The sequence below is a fragment of the Nipponia nippon genome, unplaced genomic scaffold, assembly GCF_047370975.1.
Source record: "Nipponia nippon isolate SJK-2023a ecotype South Korea unplaced genomic scaffold, ASM4737097v1 scaffold_2, whole genome shotgun sequence".
In the NCBI taxonomy this organism is placed as follows: domain Eukaryota; kingdom Metazoa; phylum Chordata; class Aves; order Pelecaniformes; family Threskiornithidae; genus Nipponia; species Nipponia nippon.
In genome coordinates, this window is record NW_028262336.1 from 103,219,430 (window position 1) to 103,242,755 (window position 23,326).

At 39.4% G+C, this 23,326-nt stretch overlaps 1 protein-coding gene across 5 annotated transcripts; it reads left to right on the forward strand.

Annotated features, from left to right (window-relative positions):
• The first annotated feature begins 181 nt into the window (after positions 1–181).
• On the forward strand, positions 182–21,502 carry PROSER1 (proline and serine rich 1). 5 transcript variants are annotated; one of them, XM_087757817.1, is made up of 14 exons: positions 182–870; positions 1,104–1,315; positions 4,027–4,092; positions 4,729–4,797; positions 5,256–5,350; positions 7,240–7,333; positions 7,845–7,955; positions 8,652–8,735; positions 9,686–9,764; positions 12,068–12,163; positions 12,283–12,327; positions 14,630–16,391; positions 17,054–17,201; positions 18,552–20,173. In XM_087757817.1, the coding sequence occupies exons 5-14, from the start codon at positions 5,283–5,285 to the stop codon at positions 18,672–18,674; spliced, it is 2,610 nt and encodes an 869-aa protein (XP_087613943.1). In that variant the 5' UTR covers positions 182–870; positions 1,104–1,315; positions 4,027–4,092; positions 4,729–4,797; positions 5,256–5,282; the 3' UTR covers positions 18,675–20,173. The 5 variants fall into 5 exon arrangements, with proteins under 5 accessions (XP_087613943.1, XP_087613942.1, XP_087613945.1 ...); XM_087757816.1 differs by lacking the exons at positions 1,104–1,315; positions 18,552–20,173 and adding an exon at positions 21,363–21,502; XM_087757819.1 differs by lacking the exon at positions 5,256–5,350.
• Positions 21,503–23,326: the final 1,824 nt, after the last annotated feature.

Genomic DNA, 23,326 nt, shown 5'->3' on the forward strand with positions numbered 1-23,326 from the left:
AGCGCAGAGGCAGGCCAGAGAGGGCGCGGCGGCGCCCCGCAGAAGCGCTGAGCCTTTCGGCGCGACGCCCGAAAGCTGGAAGAGGAGAGATTCCGACGCGAGGTTCTGCCACTTCTGCGCAGGCATCGTTGTGGTCGACAGGCGCGGAAAGGGGCCTTCGGCTCCGCGCTGTGATGTCATAGGAGCGCGTCGGCAGGGAGGCAGGGCCGGCGGAGCGGGGTGCCCTGTCGGTGGCTCTGGAGTCCGCGCCGCGCCCTCGCTTCTCGGGCGGCGTCGGCCCGCTGCCCCGCGTCCCTCGGCGGCCGCTCGGAAGCGCCTCGGCCCCTGACCGCTGGGATCAACGGGCGGCGGCGCAGCGAGCTATGGGGTGCGGGGGCGCCCCGCAGGCGGGCGCGGGCCGGCCGGGCCTCGGTGCCGCGTGCTGAGGGGAGCGCGCGGCGCTGCGGGGTCGCTGGGCGGCCGCTCCTTTCCTGCCGCTGCCGCGGCCCCTCCGCCCCGGCCCTTCCTCTGCCTTCGCCGGCCAGAAGAGCTGCGGAACCTGCCGTCAGTGGGCGCGGGTCTCCGCCGAGGCGGCGAGCGGCAGCCGGCCGTCTGCCTTTGTCTCTTGCGCTGCGTCCAGCATTGCAGAGGCGCTAGCGCTAAATCCCCAGGAGCTAAGAAGATCCCAGGCTGCCTTTCTTGCTCTGCCTCTTTTTTATTATTATTATTATTATTATTTTTGCCTGTGTGCTTAAGGACTCTCAGTAAAGTCTTTGGCCTGGATATTTTTTTTATTATTATTTTTTTCTCCATGTTTAAGTATCTGCTTTGAATGAGCTAATAAAGATGGATAAGAAATCATTTGAAACCGTGCTGGATGAAATTAGAAAGGTAACTTCTCGTTTTGCATGTTAGTTTAACCATTTGATGGTAGACTGTTCCTCTTGATGAACACACCAGGTTAGATGTTTGTGTTCTTTAATAGTCGCTTAAGGATTCAATAAAGACTGAATTTCCCCTCAGTGTGAAGAACTGCAATCCTGTGTTGCTGGTGCATTCTAGCTTTTGTGTGTTAGATATGCTGTGACATGCTTGCTTTCTTTGAGATATTTTTATTTTCTCAGAAAACTGAGATTGAATGTCCAGACTGCTACCATTGAGCCAACAACGTGTGCTTGAAGAGCGCTCATTTGAAATAAGCATTTGAATAAGTTCATCACAGCATTTTCACCCTCAAGAAAGACAAGGAAGAAAAGCCAAAATAGTCAAGTATCTTATTTGAGGGGAGGGGCTGCATTTGCTTGGCCTGGCCTGAGACAGGGACTTACAGTGTGAGGTATCTACCTTTTATATGATGGTTTAGGAGATACAAGATACAAATATGACATCAGAGGGCTGATTTTTAAGCTGTACTCTGCTGTCCTCGTTCAAAGCCACATCTCCCACAGCTCAGGAGTGTCTGCACACCTTCCTCCAGGATGTGCAATCCTGAGTTTTGATGCATGCTCTGAACTGTGCTTGTGCATCTCCTGTTAAAAACTCACTGAGCAAAATATCTTCTAGTTGTGGGAAGCAGAGATATGAACCTAGGCTTCCTGGTGTTTGGCAGGTACTCTCGTTTCTTTCTGCACAGAGGCCTGCTTTTAACAGGAAAGGTAGGGGTTAGTGGTTGGGACAGTTCCCCAAATGCTGGAAGTGGCAAAGGAGAGAACAAAAATCAGAACCTCTGAGATGATTGATTCCTTTCTTGCATGGGAAGTACAGACCTGGGATGACATATTCTGCTGTAGTCAAGCAAAGGTGATTTAAGTGTCATAGTAGAACAGTTATGTATCCTGCTAAAGTTCTCTTGGTGTGGAAATGAAGGGCTTGTTTTGGATAAGATTGCCTTATGGCAGAAAAGGAATCCTTCACGTTCTTATAAGAGGTGTTTTTTGTTACAATGGGTTGTCTAGGAGAGGTCATTTCCTTTATTGGGACTTGGGTGCTACAGAGCTGAGTTTCTGTTCAGCTTCTCTTTGGTGTGAGATGCAGGGATGGCTGCAGTTGTATTATTATTTTGGAACATACTGCGGTATAAACCACTGTGCACAAAAGCCCCAGTGATGAGCCTTTGTTATCATAACTGCACTTACTAGCATTTTTGCATAAGGTCGTGGTCATAAATTCTGCTTTATAAAACAGGTATGTTCCATAATGTGTAACCAGCTAACAGTGCGACAGCCTAAGATATTTCAGGGTGTGGACTTCCCTCCCAACCTAAGAATTTTTATGGAAAATCTGGGGGAAAAAATCAAGGAACAACTTGCACATGAATACTTTCTCTGAGAATTGATGGTGGGAGGGAGTAATGTTTCAAATATTACTACTGCAGTGCGGCCCTTCAGAATACGCTCTGTGATTACTAAAGACTTCAAACAAAAGAGGTTTTGACATGTGATGTTAGACAGTTATGTTTCCTATATGCTATCTGCCTGTATTCCTGTAAGCCTAACTTACTGTTGATCTAAGGATCAGTGTTGTGCTGTGTTAATAATAGCTGTGCTGTTCCGGTGTAATGTTCATTTTCCAAATGCTTATTTTGTCTCTTTGTTGCTAGGTCTTTGTTTAAACTTCATTTCTAGCTTTGTGGTGGAACCTTTTTTACATAATTCACAAGTCAGTTGTGTTGGTGTGTTCCATTTTCAGTCCTACAGTTAGCAGAAACAACTATTTAAATGTCTTAATGTGTAGCTTAGTTCTGTCATTCCCCATATATATTTATGATTATTAAGAAAATAAAATTTGTTTGTTTGTTTTTCATAAATATACATAGCAGTGCTTTCTGTTTGTGTTCTTGTTATGAAGTCATGCAGTTGTTGATTTAAGGAGGAAGAGTGAAATTTATTTTGGTAAAGAAGTTGCTATGTGATACATACCAGGCTTTTTTCCAAAATATGTGAAAAGAAGGAAGGGAGAGAAGAAAAAAATGAGCATGAAAAAGGAAGTTCTTTCTCCCCTGTGGCTTCAGCCTGTCTGGTAGTGTTGGTCTCTTAATGAGGTACTTCAAGGAAGGGTATTGCCTGGAACAGTATGGGAGTGGGTTTCCGTGCACCCGTCCTACTCACAGTCAGGTTGCAGTGAGGGAGAACTTCACATCTGTGTGTGTGGAGGGACAAGGACAAAAAAGGAAGGAATAGGGGTAGGTTTTAGGGCTATTGGGAAGAAGATAGAAATTGGTGTGTGGGTGAGGCTGGAGGTGATTTGAGAATAAGCACGAGAGCTAGCAGTAGATGGGGGCCTTGGAAACTGGGGAGGAAAGGTGTGTGCGCCAGTTCAGGGCAGGAATTCAGTTGTTACCTGTCTTCTTTACATCTTGTACCCGTATCAGTGAGCTGGGTATGAGGAGAGGGAGGAAGCCCTGGCTATTAGATAGCCCACGTGGTTATCAACAAAACGGCCTTGCCACTAAGTCAAAAGTGGTGGCCAGTACTGCGTTAAACTACTCTGTTTCCTTTGTTTTGTATGATTGCATATTAACATTTGACCTATGGAAAGGTCATGCTAAGACAACATCACCCTCTGGAGCAAGCTTTCTTGTATACTTAATTCTGTCTGTACAGACTTGTTATCCAGTCTTTTCATAAATTCACTGAAGTAAGATGCTTTGCTGATTATTTTACAGGGAAGATACAAAGAGATTGTATGAATAATCAGCTGTATTATCTTATTTAATGTAAAGTTATTGTAAACCTTAGAGGCAAAAGAAAGAGTGATCACGATGTTCTCTCAGTACAGTTTTAAACAACAAAAAAAATCCAAAATGAAATAAATCAAAGAATGAGTAATTTTTTTAACAAGAATTAAATTACACCTCTGCCTTCCATTGTTCTCTCAATTATCTAAAGAGTGTTCTGTTGCTTAGAAATATTGCAGTGTAATTGATGCAAATGTCACTTTGTAAGGTCATATTTTTTTAGGTGAATAGATTATTCTAGCAGATGATTGTTCTATAAGTATAATTTTTGAGGGACTAATTATGCGTCTTTTTTTTCCTATATCTTCTAGGCTGTATTGACTGAGTACAAATTAAAAGCTATTGAATATGTTCATGGATACTTTTCTAGTGAACAGGTAAAAGTCAACGCCATTATGGGTTTAAGGGGAGCTATTGGTTTTGTGTATTTAGTAATACAGAAAGACAGTGTCTCCAGCCATACTGAGGCTGATCTTATTAGCTTTTTTATTTACTAACTGAGGAGATTTAATTCCTCATTATTATATCAGCATTAATCTGTTCAAAGTAGTTCCAAGTTATTTTGTTATCAAAATCATTACATTTTCATTCCTGCTGTGTGGGGAATTGGAGAAATTGATCATCATGGAATTTAGGATTATTGTGTATGTTTGGTGAATATGCTGTTTGAGGTACTGAAGGTTTATACGTTTTTTCAGAAAGACTTAATTTTTTTTATTCTAATACTGTGACAATTGTTGTGCATATATGCAAATTATATGAGGCGAGTAAGTATCTATTTTAAATATTTCCATAGAAAAACTGCATCTCTTAACATAGAATTTTTAGGTACCTTCTTAGAAATAAAAAGAACATTAGATGCTGGTAGGCACTGATATAATTAAGCATCACAGACAGACACGTGTTTTTTAGCAGTATACCACTGTACTCCAAAAACAGAAAGGTCATATTGATGCTGTTAGCATAACTTCTTAATATATATAAAAGATTAATTGAAGGCCTTTCTGTTGCAGGTTGTTGAGTTACTGAGATACTTTTCCTGGGCTGAACCGCAGCTCAAGGCAATAAAGGCTTTACAACATGTAAGTTCTTGTGGCATAATCTTGTAGACTAAGTTTGCCCTCTTAATCTAATTTAATTTATGATGTCTACTTTTGCAGCTGATGGGTCAGTCTTTAATCTTCAAAGTTTCCTCTTCATCTGTTTCTTTTTCAATGGTGTGAAAATACGAAATGTCATACTTTTAACCAGGGTATCTTTCCTGACTAAAGTATCTTTTACTTTCCTGTGTATCACAAGAACAGATGTAGCCGTTTTAACTATGGTTAACTTTCCTAATTTCTCTGCTTTTGGCAAGTGGTTTTTGCAGTTCCTTGTTCAGCATTTAGCGCATAGAGTCTCCTTGCCTGTGGGAGGGAGAAAATATTAAACGTTTACTGAAATACATGATATGAAGCTGTTACTGAACAGCATGCTGGGTTTAAAATAATTGTAGTGTCTTATTTTATATACACTTTTTTCTTTCTTGCTTGCTTGTCAGAAAATAGTGGCAGTTCCGGCATCAAAAATGGTTAATATTCTCAACTGCTTCACATTCAGTAAAGATAAACTTATTGCCCTTGAAATCTTAGCTTCGTAAGTATCTCTCATGTTATATTTCCTTAAGTTGCATTGTTTTTACTAATGTTTTCAGTATATAAAACTTAAGATACTTCTAGAAGGAAGGACTGTGGTCAGTTAAGGTAAAGCACAAATCCATTATTGATGGGGCTCTAAAAAGAAGAATTAGAAGTAGACATTCTGCAGAATTCTGTAGTTCATCTGAGTCTTGAGCATGCTGCTATGTGGGCTTCTGCCTGCTGGAAAACTGCTGCTTTGTCAATATTTTTACGGTGGTCTTCAAATCTTGTAGAGAATGAAGAGGGCCTTAAGCTTATTTCTGCTCACTGAAATGTAAAAGGCTTGAGACCAGAGTATTCTGGGAATTGACCCTTTTGCATTTGAAAAGCCCTCTAAATATTACATATGTAAAAAGGAGTTAAGTAAATACATCTCTTAAACTGACACATTTGATTTACAGATCTAATGTCTATAAAAGATGTATAGATATTCTAAGTGTATGTTTACCCAGAAAGTTGGGTTTTTTTACTGAACACAGCCGCTTCAAAGGATCTACCTTTTACATATGTTTATATTGGAACTCTTCTGCCTGGTTTAGGGGATTTACTATATGAAATGTTGTTCTGTTTTGGGTTGTTTGCTTTTTTTTTTTTCTTCAGTAAGTATGTCTGCCTTGCATATGAATTCTATATGTTACAGCCAGCTTGAACATTTTGGGGCATATAAATTGATTATATAAATATCCATAAAACATAAGACTGAGGATATAGACATGATCTTGCTTTCAGAGTTGAGCTTTAAGAAGCTGTGTGAATGCTCCTAGTTTCTTTCAGACCAAAACAAAATAGGGTAGCCTAAAGGAAGTTCAGTGGTGCATTAAACTAACCTGTCTTGCTTCTTGAAATTAGATTGGAGCTCATAGACTCTTTAGTTGCCACACTTCAGCTGGTGTGGGGGAAAGCGTGGTAACTTCTTTAGCTGTTGAATTTCTACAGTGCAAGAGCATAATAAGGGAGTCATGATATAGAAATCCTAACCCAAATCTATGTACTACTTACTTTGCTAACCGAAGCTAGAGAACAAAGCTGAAAATTCATTCACATGCCAATCCGTTCTTTGAAGTGTTTTTCATGGCTTTGTTCAACATTCTGCTGATTCCGTTTCTTCTAATATCGTAATATCTCCTTTGAGAAGTCCTCCTTTTTGGGGCTGTATTGTATTTCCAGTAGTTTGGATGGGGCAGGTAACGTTTGAGAGCAGTAAAGGTGCTGTGGTCAGGGTTTTGAAAAGGGCAGCTAGAATCAGGCATTAGGCTCCTTGTACTTGCACATTTTGTTGGTGGTGTGTCTAGTGTCATTTTTGGGAGAGGAGCAAGAAGAAAGGAAGGGCGTAGTATGGAACTGCGTGAGGGGTTTCACTAGCTCCGCAGAACATGGAGAGAATTGCCAGGAGTGTCATCTTTTTCATTCTGGAGTAAATAAGATGAAAATTTGTTTCTCTATCAGTCTAGCATGAAACAGTGGCAAACTGAGTAGCTGCTGGTTTTCTGCTGTGCTGGAAATAGTGTGCTAGTAGCAATTAAAGCTTTCTAATGAAGTGTTGTGATGCAAAATTATGTTTGTCAATGTGGGGGTTTTTTGCCATAAAGTTCAGCCATCATTGTCCATTGTTCTGTATTGATATTTAATTCTAATACCATGTTTCACTTACAGGCATGAAGTCCATATTTAAACCTGGGATTTTTACTTAAATAATAAAACTAATATTATGATCTGAACTAATTATGTTTATTTAATGTACTGTTGGGTACTGGCTGAATAAGTGTTGATTACTTTTCAGTAGTGCATTTTTTCTGATAAGCATATGGAATGGCAGTAATCATCTGTCAATGTCTTTATTTATAGCAACATTGTTGATGCTCAGAATTATCGCCTTATTGAAGATCTGTTCAGAATTAATATGTCAGAGAAGAAAAGATGCAGAAGAATTCTTGAGCAGGTAATCAAGATACTCTGGTGTCCTTGATTCTGTCAAATACAATATTGTTTCCATCCTTCTGGTCATTGTGGGGTCAGGACTTACCATGAAGACTGCTGGGAACTACTGGTGAAAGACAAGCTGAAAGAAGCAGCTGCAAAAAGATAAGAGCTATGTAATACATGTGCAAAAAAAAAGGGAAAGTTTCTGTCAGGCATTAGGATCATATGGAAAAAGGGGCACAGAATTGCAAGCAATGTTGAAGGAAACAGTCTGCATTTGTTGTAGAGAGCACCAAGTGCTTAACCACAAGTTCAGTAGAAGCAGAGGTGGTCTGAGTAGTTATTCAAAACAAAAGGGGCTTTGGCAGAACCTCACACTATTTGGACTATTTGGGAAGAAGATTGAGACAAAGCTTTGAATTGTTCCATGTAGGTTGATTGATGCAGTCTAAATGTCATGAAATAGTAATTCATTTCTTTAAAGCATTGCATTTGCTAGCAAATAATGTTCTTTCTTGATTATTTTGCAGGCTTCAAAAACGGGTTGTAAGGCTCCTCATGCTATGATATCATCCTGTGGCATGATTCCTGGCAACCCTTATCCCAAGGGCAAACCAAGCCGCATAAATGGAATTTTCCCAGTAAGTATGATTCTATGCTTTTGCTTTTCACAGCATCCTTGATTTAGGATTCATTACAATATAACCAAAACCAATATTCATATAAATGGAAGGAGGAGTGGAATCAAAAGCAATGTTTGGTTTTTTTTATTACACCATTACACATTTATAGGGAACTTGCATTATTTTTATTTGCCCATTCTTTCTATGCTGCTCCAAGTAAAGATTACTGCATAAATAAGACATTGCTCATATAAGGAAAACATTGTAAACTCCAGCAATATTTGGCAGAATCAGGAGAGGTGTAAAGAGCTGTACTGGTACGTTGATTAGATGACCTAATATGGTCGCTACAGTACTACTGCTAATCTTAGTGTAGTTCTTGAACAACCATGTTAAGTATTTCCTGTGAACTGCAAAATATAAGTTATCATGTCCACAAATCAAAATGCAGAATTCTAATTATGTCAGAAACATGGCCTGTTTAATATACACCGCTTTACCAAAGCTCAGTGTTATAAACCCAGCTATTGGAATGCTATTACTTATCATTTTACAAGCCTAGAACACAGTTTCTTTTTCCTAACAAACGTGGTTAAGTGTCCCTTTCAGAATGTTCAAAAACTCGAGTGTAGTTTAGGAAAAAAAATCAAATATGGCAGAAATTCTATAGCAAGATTTATTTCTAAATTAATACGTAATTTTCATTTGTTGCAGGGAACCCCTATCAAAAAGGACACAGAAGAATGTACTAATGAAGGAAAGGGAATAGCAGCCCGTATACTTGGACCATCCAAACCGGTATGTCTAATAAATGAGTAAATAAATGAAACTTTAAAAAAAAATCCAACCACCAGGCAATTCAATAAGGCTTTTATATAAAATGCTGTTATGTCGCAAGAAGACTGTAGAGCAGCAATTTAAACAAAGCTAAACTTCTATAATAAAGATAATATGACCTAGTATTTTTTTATTTAACTTAAAAAGAAGCTCTGGTTTATATCTGTGAGGGATAGGATTCTCTAGGGGATACAATGTGTGTACATTTGAAAGCAGAATTTAAATTACAGTAGCAGGAGACAAAACTAAAAGCATTTTTAGTCGTTCATCATGAGCTAGTGGAAGTTGTAGATACAAATATATGCAATTTTTTATTACAATCTCTGAGGGTTTCCCACATGAACATAAAAAGTGCCTGCATCTTGGAAGCTTGAAATACAGCCATGCCTTAGAAGGAGGTTCTTGTTTCTTAACAACACAGCTGATCTGTGTTTCAGAATTTTTAAGCATGTAGGACAAACTTTCGATGAATCTGATATTACTTTGCAGTATTGTCCAAATGTTTTATTTTCACTTTTATTATGACATGTTTCCCACTAGGCTGTATCATTTTAAAGGGACAGGTAACTTCATAAGTATTTGTTAGTTTTAAATGTTATAGATCTTTAAAATGAGAAGTCAGTCCAAGACTGCAGATTGTGAAAACTACAAGGCAGGAAGGAGTTCCCTTTCCCACCCGTGTACAGTATTATATTAAAATCTAAAGGTATACTAGTGATGTTTGTTTCATTCTTTTCAGAAAGAGTGAAATATTTGCAGTCACTATGGATATTATGAAGACATTTGCTATCAAATATTTTTCCAGTGAAGAACAGCTGTCTGTAGTAGTATCTGAATGTTAGCTATTTGTCTGAGAAACATTAGGTAATGCTTTCACTATTGCTTCTTCCGTTTGTTTTTTGTTTATGTAGGCTCCATCAACCTACAATCCACACAAACCAGTTCCATACCCCATCCCACCATGTCGGCCACATGCAACTATTGCACCAAGTAAGGCTTCTATGTGTTTTAGCTTGATGCTGTTGTTTCATCCATTTGCCTTTTAAGTAATAAGTGTCAAGTGTCAGTTTCTCTGACCATGATCATATCTGAAATTGGCTTGCACTCCCTAAGCATGCTTTGGGTACTGGTTTCTACCTCTTCCTGTCATGACTGCAGAGTTGATAAAAAGAGGAATATATTGGCTTCCTTTTCCAACATCCACATCATAAGGAAAATTCACAATCCTGTTCTGATGACGACAAAATATTTCATTTATGGGAGGCATTGTGCATGTGAGACAAGACTAGGGCTGTGTCTTTGACCAAGGTTTGGGCTTTGGCTTGACAAGTCTGTTGACTTGTTGCTGTTGTACCAAACTTGGGATATGGTCAGGCACAGCCCTGAACTGGGTGGAAATATGTAGGAACTTGCTGAAGGACAGTAATCTGTTTCTCAGTTGAAGGGGTAATCTGTTTCTCAGTTGTCTTCAGCTTTACCTTCTCTCCATCACAATGGAGAGAAAACAGTTTCCTAAAAGGAAAGTTTAGGCATGTAGATTTCAGTCTCAGAAGGGACATAGCGATTGCCTTTTCCTGTGTTTGGTCTGACTATTCCTAGCCTTGTGCCTCAGATAAGATTGAGTCTTTCTTCATAAACTCCTTTCTCTTTGCTCTGCTGCATTAGTTTTTGATTCCAGACATTTTTGGAAGGGAGCAAGGCAATTGCTGTTTCTTGGGAAGAAGAGCTTGGAGTACTTAGGTAGTCAGATTCTGGTCTTTTTGAGCAGCAGCTGAAAGCTTTTCCTAATCTTGCCATTCTGTACTGGAAAACAGGGAGTTCGCTGGTTAGGAAGCTTGCTTTTCACTGATGTTAGGGATTTCAGGGGGTTTTTAAGGTATTTGATAAGAAAGTGTGGTGCATGTTGAACGGTGAGTCATCTAACCAAGTTGAAGTCTGCAAGTCTCTTTATAGTCAGTTTGGAAGAATGGGCACTATTAGTAGCTAAAGTAAGTCTGATGATTTGTGCCCTAGAAATGACTTGCTCCCCAGAAAGTGTACAGGAAACTTGCAGACTAGCTCAAATTTATATTAAATAAATACCATCCAAAGTAAGTTAGGATACAACATTTGGTCTGTGGCTGGATGTAAGTATTAGTACGTTTCAGGATATGAAACAGCTTTTGAGGTTTCAGGGCCTTATTAGGCTGAAACATGGTTTTTAAAAAAACTCTTGTGACAATGGAACTCATACCTGATAATATATTTATATCTGTAAAAAGTGTGTTTAATGAAATTGCAGATGCTGACCTGAAACTACTGAATGTGATTGTTTTCAAGCAATAGTCAGAATGGTCAGAATGATGTTTTGTTTTCTGCCTCTTATGTGTATTAGTTTAACATTTCCTTCCTGGGTGATGCAATGATTCTTAGTTACTTTTCTGATTTTCAGCCAAGAGTTGTCATGAAAGAAATCTTAACGTTAGGTGGAACTATTATGAAAGTGTGAAATCAGAGAGGATTGTGTGTGACAAATTACTGCACTTTGAGTATTGTTCAAGTGCTACCTTTTCCCATGAAGCGTAAGTTCTTATGCTCTTGAAATATTCATTCAGGACCACTGTGAAGTGTATTTATGTTCCTGTGATTTAAATTCTGATGTTCTTCATCAGAACTGTATACCACAGCTATACAGCAGTTTGAGTTGCTCCAAAGAATAAGGGAGGAAAAAAGGTATTTTTTATATATTAAGTACAATAAGTATTTTATATTAAAATAGTTTTCTAACCCATTTGAATTTCTTAACATTTAAAGAAATATTGAAGAATGATAGACTAAGTATTTGACATGGAACATTTTTCTCTGCATTTTCTGACTAGTGTTGGAGGGCTGATCATGGTCACTGGTGTACATTTAGCTCTTTTGTTTGTCAGGGCTTTAATGTTAAAGGAAGAGTTGCAACAGCCTTTAAGTTAGAAATAGAAAAAGAACAAATGATGCTGCAGACGCTCTGAATCACTCCTCCCCTTTGAGTTTTTGAGGCAAGATGGAACTGAATGCAACTGAAACCTGACTTTTTCAGGCTCTTTCAAGAGAACTGCCCTTACTAAAACTTGGATCACAATGCATGTCACTCAGGCAGACGTTGGCAAAAGCCAGCATCCAGCCTGGATGATTAATTGCTCGGTCTTTTTGGTGAAGGAATGTCTTTCTTACAATCTTGAAAATGTTCTTTTAAAGGAAAAGACCTTACTGGTTCACTTAGATATGTGTTCTTCTGACAGCTGAGATGTGTTTTGCTTTTGTTCTTTTAGGTGCTTACAACAATGCTGGCTTAGTTCCAATGGCTAATGTCATAGCTCCAGGCTTACCAGCTCCTCCGCCATACACTGCTAATCAAGTGGTATCAGGTAAAGCACGCATACCTTTAAAAATGTTAATGGTATTTTTTCTAATTCATTGTTGTGGATGGATCATTCACTGCTGGAGTTTCATTTGCTTTTAAATAACAAGCTGTTGTTCTCTTTAGAAAATGAAGACCTTTCCAGCCAGGCAAAACCTTCCCAAAATCAAGGTAAATTGCAAATCCACAGGGGGATTTTTGTGTTGATTGTATCTTTGTTATTTGTTCAGAAAATGTAAAGAACTTATTTGTTTAGTGGGATTTTCATAAGCGTCTAAGTGTTTAACTACTGTTGGAATAGGATCCCTTGAGAGTTGAGAAAAAAATCATTTCAGGCATTTGGCACTTAGAAGCATTGAAACATTAAAATTCAGTCTTTTGTTATAGCTCATTCAAGTTTTATATTCTTCAGCATATAAGTATGTGAGAAATCATGTAAAAAACTAAATCAAAATATTCTTTGCAAGGTAGTGCACTGAAACACTTTATTAATGTCTTTGTAGTTGTAAAACTTTGGACATCTATTTGAAAACTCATTCACATTTTAATTTCATATGTTAGTTGCAATGGGAAGCTAGGAATACAAGAGAGACAGATTCTTTGTTTGTAGTTTGTTGAAATCCATGTGTAGAATGTCTTATCCCAGACTGATACATCCAACTATGTCTACCTGCACTTTTGTCTTATCATTTAAATTCCAGTTCTTTTTGCAGAAGAGAGTTGTGCATTTTTTTTTTCTCTATTTGTGTGGTACTTTGTATGCTTTGTACACTTAGTACAAATCATAATAATAAATCCCATTGTGAACTATTTATACAAAGGCTTTGATAATACTTTGTTAGGTTTGATACATAGAAACTGAGACTCTACTGACTATTGAGTCAAGCATATTAACAAATACCCAAAATAGATAAGATGACCATGATAAGTTTAGCTCCTGTCAATATTTCTAGGAAAAAAAAAAAAGTAGTTATGTTTTGTCTTTTCTCCTCTATGCTCAGGGATGGTTCTACAGAAATGTTGCTGTTTCAAAGACTCACTTTATTCATATATACCCCTTTAAGTGTGCATGTATTTACAAGGTAGTTTATACAGCTAAATGAATACAGTGTAAGGAATAAAATCTTCTCTTAGGAGGAGAAATTCAGTAACAGCTCTGGGTTCTATTGCAGCAGTATTTCTCTGGTGATTATCATGGCTGTCAGGATTAACAACTGTGATCTTTAGGAGAGTCTTCAGCTTGGAAACAGGATGAGGAAAGGACAGAATCCAGAGCCGAGCAATCTGGGTCTAGGTTTTTGGAAACGAATAATGTAAAAAGAAATAGTTTGTTTGCAAACTTGCTAGTTTTAGAGTTTCAAGATACATAAAACACAAGTTCATCATATCAATTTAGGTCCAAGATTTTAAAGATTCCATTTCTGGGTTTGTGTGTGTGTACGTAGAATTTGAGCAAGAGAGAAATCTAAGCTGTTAGAGAGGTATGGGTGATGTGTTTGACTGGTTGGATCAGTGATTTGCTTACAGTTGAACAGGTTATTTTAAAAGTAAAATAACGTACAAGGGTTGTTTGAGAGGAATGATTAATTAACACATTCATATTCCACAGGAAACTAGATAGAGGCGTATCAAGGCTCTTGACATGCCAGTGTTGATAAATGCAGCTTCTTTCCATTAACTCCCACTGTTCCTGCCTGTTTTCCTCCAGCTTGACTGATGTGTCTCTGACTTACTTTGTAGTGTCGATATAAGCTGATATTCCTAGTGGCAGGTGCTTGTGCCTCAGTTACAGACACCTGACTTCAGACTTACAGAAATATTTGTTGATGAGGTCAAGTGCCAATGTTAGTTTAATACTGTAGTGTGATACATGAATTTAAAAGTGTACCTTCTTAGAATCAAAATCTGAAGGAAACACAGTGAAGAGAATGACCTGATTTTGAAGGAAAGAAAAATACCAGCACCTGAAATCAGCTTTCTTCAGTTGTTGACTAAACTTCTCTGAAATCATGATACATTGAATTAACTGGTTCTGAAGGAAATTCTGACCTTCAGTGAGAGTGGATGCAGAGGAGCCCAGGTGATCTGATGCCAATGGAATATTAGATCTGGTTTGGGTACTACCAGATGTTAGGGATCAGAGGGAGGGTGTTTACCTGTATCGCTTAGACATTCTTATGGAGTGTATTTGAGTATCTAACTGTCTTGCATGAGATCATGAAGAGGTAGCAGACGTCACAAGGTGTTTTAAAGAGGAGTGGTAGCCTACATGATGTACAACTTGTGTGATGTGTTTGTACGTACCTTTTTGTTTTGTTTTCATAGGCTCCAGTGTTTATTGTTTATATACAGACATTGTATGTTAGCTATTGCCTGTGTATCATATTTTGAAATGCTTTATAAAATGTATTTGTGTTGATTTCAAACATTTCTGACAGTTTCCAGTATTCTTACCAGTTTTGTTTCTTTGCAGCTTTTTCTGCACAAGCGAATCAGCTCTTTACTCCTCATGGTTCTAATCCTTCAACACCTGCTGCTACTCCAGTCCCTACCCCATCACCTGTCAAGGCGATAAGCCATCCATTAGCACCTGCAACTCCACTCATATCTGGGATGAACATGTCTACCCCTGTCCTTCCTGTTTTCCCAGGACAGGTCTCCTCTTCCATCCATACATCTCAGCCATCCACCCCAACCCCTACTGTCATCAAATCCCTTTCATTGCCTGGTGTTCCTGTCACATCTGTTCACAGTGCAACCTCTACCCCTGTCCCTGCAGTTTTTTCTGGGCTGGCTTCTATACCCACTGCTACACCAGCTCCGCAAGGTTCTTCCACACCATGCGCCACACCTGCACCTAGTGAATCTTTCGCATCTGCTACTGCACCATTTGCTGGCCTCCCGTTCTCTGCAACCTCTTCAATTGCTTCCGCTAATAATCCCACTCCATTGTCATCAGTTTTTGCTGGCCTCCCTTTGTCCTTGCCTCCCAGCGCCCAGGGGATTTCTAGTCCTGTTCCATCTACAATTGCTAATTCTCCTGCCACTACCATTCCTGGTTCGCTTAGCTTGCCTAACCCAATTTTGTCTGTCTTAAAGGGATTTCTGACATCAAATGACACTTCATTAATCAATTCATCTGCTTTACCTTCTGCTATGACAAGTGAGCTTGCTTCTTTATCTGCTCTTGCTAATCAAAGCTCTGACCCTCCCACTTCCTCTGTCAACAAATGTTATACTCCATCAGCCACCCCCACCCCACAGCGTTCCTCCACACCTGGACTGGCCATTTTTCCAGGTCTTCCATCCCCATCCGTGGCCAATTCTAGTTCCACCCCTCCAACATTGCCTGCACAGTCACCTTTAACCACTTCGCCATCGATTATACCAGTCAACTGTGGCTCATCAGCCTCCCTCTTGCATGGCACAAGCCCTACTAATCCTGATCAGCAGCTCTCATCAGCCCCAGCTGCCACAAGTATCCCAGTTCTGGTCAAAACAGAACCCATGAGTCCCACCCTCTCGGCCTTCAAAGGTCCTTCTCATTCAGCTGGCCCTTCTCATGGCACTATAGGACTGTCAGCGCTTGGGCGTGCATACACCTCAGCAGCTTCCGTGCCAGTCAGTTTACCCAGTTCCCTGAATCCAGCGCTATCAGGTCTCTCCTCTTTGAGTGCTCCTCTAAACAATTCCAGTTCTCTGGCTTCCATTTCCCTCGCCCCACATGGCTCCTCTGCTCCCATTCCCCCTGTGTTCAATGGACTTCCTCCTTTTACGTCTCTAACCAGTAACTTTGCTTTTACTGGTAATCCAGCACTTACGCCACCTGTCACTCTCCCAGGGTCTTTGTTAGCTACTCCGTCTACAACCGCTTCAGCCGTGTCTGCCCCTCATGTGAGTTCCACCGCCGCCGTACTCTCAGGACTCGCCGCCTCAGCAACAGTCTCTGCTCCACCCTTCTCGCTTAACTTGTCCAGTGCCGTCCCTTCCCTTTTTTCTGTTGCCCAGGGACCTCTGGGATCATCAAACCCATCCTTCCCTGGTTTTCCTGTCTCTAACACACCCTCTGTCACTCCTGCTCTCCCTTCTTTCCCTGGCCTCCAGGCATCTTCTGCAGTAGCAGCAGTTGCACCGTTGCCGGCAGCTGCCACAGCCCCATCTCCGGCTCCGGTCCTGCCAGGGTTTGCCTCGGCCTTTAGCTCAAACTTCAACTCTGCACTTGTTGCACAGGCTGGGTATGTTTCTATTTCTGAAGGAGGTCAGAACCATTTCTTTTTCTCTTGAGCAAAACACTGATTTTACTTTAGGTATAGACATTTTCACTCATAGTTAGTAATTACAGTTAATTTTTAAAGTTAGTTCACCAGTAGATTTCCACCTGTCTTTAGAAACTGGTAGAGTAGTTACTAAACAGGTTGGTCTCAGTAGTCCCCGTTACGACAGTGTAATCCAGTGAGGTGCTGAGTGATCTTATTTCCCAGATGAGGATACTTGGCACCTCCTAGGCTTTTACAAGAATGGATTCCACGTGGGCATCCATTGACACATCCAGGTAATAGCAGACAATATCTTAGATGTTCCTATCTTTTAAGGAAGTACTGAGCATTAACTTTTGTCTGTAAAGTTTTTTTGTGTGCAAACTCTAGGCGCAGCCGAGGTACAAAAATTTGAGAGTTCCCTTCTTAGGTGTGCTCCAGACAGTCTTGGTTTGTGTGTGCATGAATAATTTGTAGGTGGGTAGAGACTGGGCTTCTGTTTGGAAATTTTGGCCTTCATGAGGTTTAGAAAAAGAGGTGCTTTTCTAATTCATATAGACATAAGCTTAGAGAGGGAGAAGCATAGGATAAAACATGATGCAGATGTTCCTAATAATAGCCACATCTTGACATTCTTTCAGCTTGACTTCTGGACTACAGACACCGGGAAATGCAGTTTTTCCTGGTCTTTTATCTCTCCCTGGTATCCCTGGCTTTCCCCAAAGTGCCGCACAATCTTCCTTACAGGAATTGCAGCATAGTGCGGCTGCACAGTCAGCGCTACTACAGGTAACATGCCTATTTGTTAATACTATTTTACTTCCAGTAATAGTTTGAGGATGTACTTGTGTGTTAACTTCTTGGGATTAGTTTGAGTCAGTAAATGATTAAAACCCCTAACCTGTTTGAGAACTGATTACAAGGCTGATGATAAAGAACAACTCATATTAACTTCTTACTCAAGGCCAATGTACAATGCTTCCGGACATTATGAATGTGATTAAACCCTTTTTGAAAACTCTTTGTAAAATGGGGAGGAGTGAAAGAAAAAAGAAAAGACATGCAAGTGAAATTTTTGCTAGGTTTGTGTTAAATCTCATGAGCTGACCACCTAGTTCCAAAATTTGTGCTCAGTTCCAGTCTGACATTTTAATACTTAAAGATTCCTGTGGAAAACCACTTTGTTGTGAGTTACGTGCCTCTCTACACACGCAATCGTTGTCTTGAATTTGTGTCTTCTGTAGTTGTGCCTTTCTCTTGATAGTTCCCACAAACACAATTGTTGTAATATAAGCTTGAGGTGGCTTTAGGTAATGTGTAGTTTCATCATCTTTGTCCATGAAACAACTTATTTCAGTCATCAACCTACATAAGTTAACTGAAACTATTATAATTTTGTATTTAGATGTTTAATTTGCCTTTTGTTAAAAACAGCCTCTGTACAGATTAAGGATTTTGGTAGGAAATTTGTCCTTCTCTACAAGATACTAAAAGAGGCAGTTGAGTGTCTTGAATTAACGTTTTCTCTCTTCTGTGACACATCAGTTTTTGAAATGGAGCATGTGTCTAAGTACTGTTCGATATGCAGAATATTGTCGATAACTTTTGAATATTAGGGGAAATAGATTGGAAGAAGCAAATTACTTAATCTAGGCAGCTCAGGAATTTATTTATTCTGTAGAAATCTGTGTATGCAGATTGCATTGAGGAAATGTCAGTTTTCTTGTTTACAAGTTCCAATCACTAAAATCAACGCTCAGCTACTCAAGCAATGAAGATAAAGAAAGTTCAAAGTCAGTGAAATACTACAGCTCCTAATTAAGCTATGCCTTCCAAATCAGCTGTGGCTTACTCCACTGGAAAGCAAATGCCATTAACGCTGCTTCATTTTTCCTCTTAATCCAACTGCTTTCCTCATTTTCTGGTATTTCAGAGCAATAGTTGCACTACAGTTTAACATCTGCGTATAGGTGCATTGCTCATCTCTGTTCTGTGCATACTTCAGATTATACTTCGTTTGTTTTGGCTTGGGTAGGACTGGTATTGTGCCTGAAATTTTGCTTGATTTAGATTTTTGTTTGTTTTTTTTTTGTTTTTATCAATCAGTGCTGTTATCTTAACTTCTTCTCTTCCTTGAAGGCACATTCTGCTTCTGCTCTGGAGAACTATACAGCTCAGCCTGAAGGTTTTGCTAACTATCCATCAACACCAGGAACACCATTTTCATTGCAGACAAGTCTGCCCCAGAGTGGATGGCAATAAATACCAGACGTTTATAAAGACTGCAGTGGTTGCTTGACAGAGCCTGATCCTATTCACTTTGAAGGCTGTCTCCGCGTTAGTGGGAGCATGGTCTGAATTGGGGAAAGAGGGGGAAACCATGAGGGTAAAATGATTCCAGCAGGCTGTGTCAGATGTCACACCTAATTTGTGATTGCATTTAATTGATTCAGGGTCTGATCCTGTGAATTGCTGAGCATCCTTGACTCTCCTTTTAACTTAAGAGTTGAATGTTTGGTGTCTTACAGGATCAGGAAAATTCAAACAGACATTTATGTAAATAGAGCAATTGGCTGTCAAACTGGATGAGGAGAACAAGTATACTTATAGTGTGTATAAGCACCTATCCTTCTGTTATGTTTTGTATGGTATATGTGGTTAATATAGAACGAGATCTAGTCTGAAACTAGATACTTAAAGCTGTAGACGATCTTTTGTCTAGATGCACACTTCTTGCGTGTGCATAGGTCAAGGTCAGTTTATGGTTCTTCGCATCTTTTCTTCGTATGTGTGAGGATCTCCTGTTAGCATCAGCAGTATGTTAAGGGGAGGCTAGATCAGAGGGGTGTGGGGGTTTTCTAATGCTTTGAAATATTGTCGTGGGCTTGCTGCTGAATTGAGTACTCCTTTGTCTGAATCTGAACAGGAGAGCTAGGAAATGGTGCTGTACTGTATTTGGGTAGAAGTGGATTATGTTTTACTGGAGTATGGTTTAGCTAGCTGAGAATATGTCTTTCCAAAGTACATAAAAGCATTTTAATTTGCCTCTAAAATAATGTTCCATAACATTCTCCCTGCCCCCACACCTCTCTGTGAATGAAATAATTGTACTGCGGATAGGCTGCCTATCCGGCACTTTTGACTGCAGACTTTTGTGAATGTTTACAGACATGGGCCAAGTTCTTCTCTCCCTTATACTCATAAACTCACTGGTTCCCTCTATGCTTTTTGGCTATAAACCACAACTTGATGGTGCTTATGTTATCCTGTGAATATAAGTGGGAGCAGAATTTGGGCCATGGATTTTTTAGTATTTTTCCTTGGAAAATGTACATGATTTTAAAGGCATATAGCTAAATTAACTGTATTGGTTAGGAAGGGTTATGATGCAGCATATAGACAGGTCTTGCTTTGTTAGTGAAATTCAGTTGTGCACTCTTCTAATAATGTTAGTACCTGTGGCAATGTGTAACACATCATTGAATATCATCTATTTAAGATAAACTCTTGATCATGTTCCAGAGACAATAGAGATGAATGATATTCAATCTTGTGATTAAATTAAAACGTAGAGGATACTATACTGTAGAAAAGCTCTGCACCTAGAGTTTTACTTTTTTAAAGATGAATTCTGCTGGGAGATGTTGCTAATGTATTTTCTTTCAAGATGTGAACAAACTTTTTTAGAACATTAACAAAAATTCCTGTATTGGTTTTTAACACAATTTTTTTAAATAAAAAGTTTACAGTCATGGCAAAAAGGCTTTGCTGACTATTTACATATTTGCCTAAGATGAATAAACTTGTTTTTACTAAGACACTTCCTAATGTTTGATCTTGCTTATGCTGTTTCTTTATGATGCCGAATTATTACTGAATTATAAAATTGGTTTCCTAAGGAGTGGCAATATAAATATCCTATGAAGTGTTTAGATAAAAAATTGCAATAGTGTCCTCGATACTTTGTCAGTAAGACTTTGTCTTGCATTTTAATAATCAAATCTACATGTTACTTTAAATCTAAAGATAAAAACGTATTGCACTTTCACCATTTTTTACTTTGTGAAACTGTTGAATTCTAATGATTCTCCACTCTGAACTGCTTTTAAAATCAGTGCCTTGTACCTTGACTCAAGAGATGTGTGGAAAAAATCTCTGCCATCTTTCATTATACTTCTCATTCTTTTGATGACTTCTTCTTTGTAGATTTGTAGATCAATTGGAGAAAATAAAAATACAGGTATCGTCTCAAGAGCAAATTGGCTTTTGTCCCATAGATGTGAGTGTAAAGTAGTTCAAAGTCAGTAAGCATTTTGTAACCTTAATGAGGTGCTGAGTTTGATCTCCAATCTGAGTCCTAGTTTCCCCATCAAGTAATCAAAGTTTAAACTAATTCACATTACCTTGTAGTCAAAAACAAGGACCAGACATCAGGTGTTATGCAGTGTTTTATCAAAAAATAAGCAGTTTGTACATCTGTTTCTGAAAACATCTATTGAATGGTCATGGGGTGTGGGTTGTTGTTTTCTTCTGCCTGAACATGAGACAACTCAAAGATACCTAAGAGACTGTGAAGCCCCATTTCTCCAAATAAAAACAGGTGAGAAGTAGTGAATATCCACTGTATTAAATGCTATTCACCTGAAACAATGTACTTGCTGAGTGGTGTCTAGCCTCTTTACCTTTACCCAGAAAAGAGTATTTCATGCACAGCTGGTGTAGTTTTACATAGAAGCTCATCATCAGTGTTAGACAAGTGAACAAATAGGCTAAGAAGCATTAAACTGTCAAGTTTTTTTGTCTAGAATGGGCTCTCTCGTTCTTACCGAATCTTATTGAGCAGGATTTTGTAAATTGAACTTTCCAGTGATTAAGATTAAGGTAAGTTTCAATTTCTTAAATATTTCTCCTGGTGTAAAATTGATTTTTATTATTTTTTTTTCTCTTCAGGAATAAAGTCTGTATTCTGCATTGCAGCAAACTTCTGTGACCCAGCCTTGCAGTTTCTGAAGGGGGTGATTTGTCCTGAGCTCTTACATGCTTACTTGAGCACCATTTTTAAAATGCCAAGGAAGAGTCTGCTCCTGAGGCAAACCATGCTGGATCTTATGCGGAGCCTGTGCTGAGAAAGGGCTGTTGCTGTATGACTTAATTCTGGACTATGATTTTTTCATTGTTCAAGTTGCCTATTCCTGCTATATTTCAAGTATGATGACAGACTGCAAAGATAAGGTGTAGTGCAATGTTCTTTGAAATAAAGTCTTTATTCGGAACAACTAAGAACATACTGGGATTGTGTTTGCAGATACAAGTTCCAATATTTCTTTCAAGTGCTTTAATTGCAGCTCTAGTGTATACGAGAGAAACAGAGTGATTTTCTGTCCTCTTCTTCCTCTGATTTGCAAGTGAGTGTTGTGAGTTTGGCTGGGCCTGGGAGGAAACGTGCCATGGTATGAATGTTCTTGCTTTCTTGCAGATTGCCTTCCTTTCTGGATTGAGATGGGAGCGATCCTTTTGATTGACCGTCTCTCATATTTACGAATGCTCTAGCGAAGTGTAGCCAAAGGGGTGCCTCCTCTCATCTCCCCGTCTTCAGCTATTGAAAGCTGTTCATGAGGAGGAGGAGCGATATGGGGATGTTCCTACAAGCAATAGAATGGCACTGTTAATCTTCTCTGTGTCCTGTCCCTTCTCCTAAATTTTGATCTGGGGGAAAGGGATGATGAGCCTGAAGCAAACAGGCTGATATCTATTCTGGGGGCAGAATTCAGGGCCAGGAAAGGACTAGACTGAAAAATCTTTAGGGAGTGGCTAAAGCCCAATGCATGGGAAGGAAATTATTATGGGCCTAAAAAGGTCAGAAAAAGACAAACTGAAACCTGCAACTTGGTTATATGCAGATCTCATGTGAGGACTGCCTGATGACTTTTTTGATACCTTTGGGATTGGCACTGTTTAGAAGTGGCTGTGTGTTAAGAATTCCCGTTCTGGTTTTAACAAACTTTGAAGAGGGTGCTTGGTCTGTAGGATTAAGTTTCTGCAGCTGGATGATAAGTGGGAGCAACTGGACACTTTAGGGGAACTGTAATGGACTGGTGCCATTTGCAAATGTAGCAGCTGGTGCAGAGAACTGTTGGAGAATGTCCTGCTTACAGGTAAGCACCTCATCATCATGCCTGACCTGAGCCTTTGCGCTACTTTCGGAATAGAAGTTGAAGGCTTCAGCTACATCAGCACACTGCAGGATCAGCTGAACTGCCACCGACCCGGACCACGTTCATCTAATGTTGCTTCTAAGTCAGTAAGTCCTGCTAAAGCGGCTTTGGACTCAAACTGGTTTTCTTTGTGGTGCTGCTCTGTGGCACAGGGCTGTGCCAGGCTGTTCAGCACCAGTGAACTTGCAACTGGTAAACTGCTTTGCCTCAGAGCCCTCATGTATTTTCTTCTCTGAGTGTTTTATAGCACTTTGGGACATGAGTTATCCATGTGACCCAGTATAGCCCCAAGGAGAAAGGATTAAGATTGCCCTGCCTTTGACTTCAAATTTTTGAAATGGGGAATGGAAGTGTAGCTGAATTTAACATGGAGAAACTAATACAGTGATGTCCCTGAACATAAAAGAAAACCACCATCTGCTTTAGTCGCCTTTCAAGGGATATATTTACAAGCATCTCGGGGAATTATCAATAAACATAAGGGAGCAATTATTTCTGTTATATTTTAATATGTTTTGCTCATCTATCTGATGGTGTAAGCAGCTGTGTAGATTGTAGCATTCAGATGGCTTGGAATAAGTTGTTTTAATAAAACTGAGTTGCTCTAAAATAAAAAAAAAGATGTTGGGGTAGTCTTGCATGTTGTGGTTTTGCTTCTGAAATAATTAAAGTACATTTTTCTTTAAATGTTCACCCTTG

Bases quoted from the DNA above. Each gene is read 5' to 3' on its own strand.
- PROSER1 (XM_009463058.2), top strand. From the start codon at position 826: ATGGATAAGAAATCATTTGAAACCGTGCTGGATGAAATTAGAAAG. The intron at 8,736-9,685 runs GTATGTCTAATA...TTGTTTATGTAG, and splicing joins TACTTGGACCATCCAAACCG to GCTCCATCAACCTACAATCC. The intron at 12,328-14,629 runs GTAAATTGCAAA...GTTTCTTTGCAG, and splicing joins AAAACCTTCCCAAAATCAAG to CTTTTTCTGCACAAGCGAAT.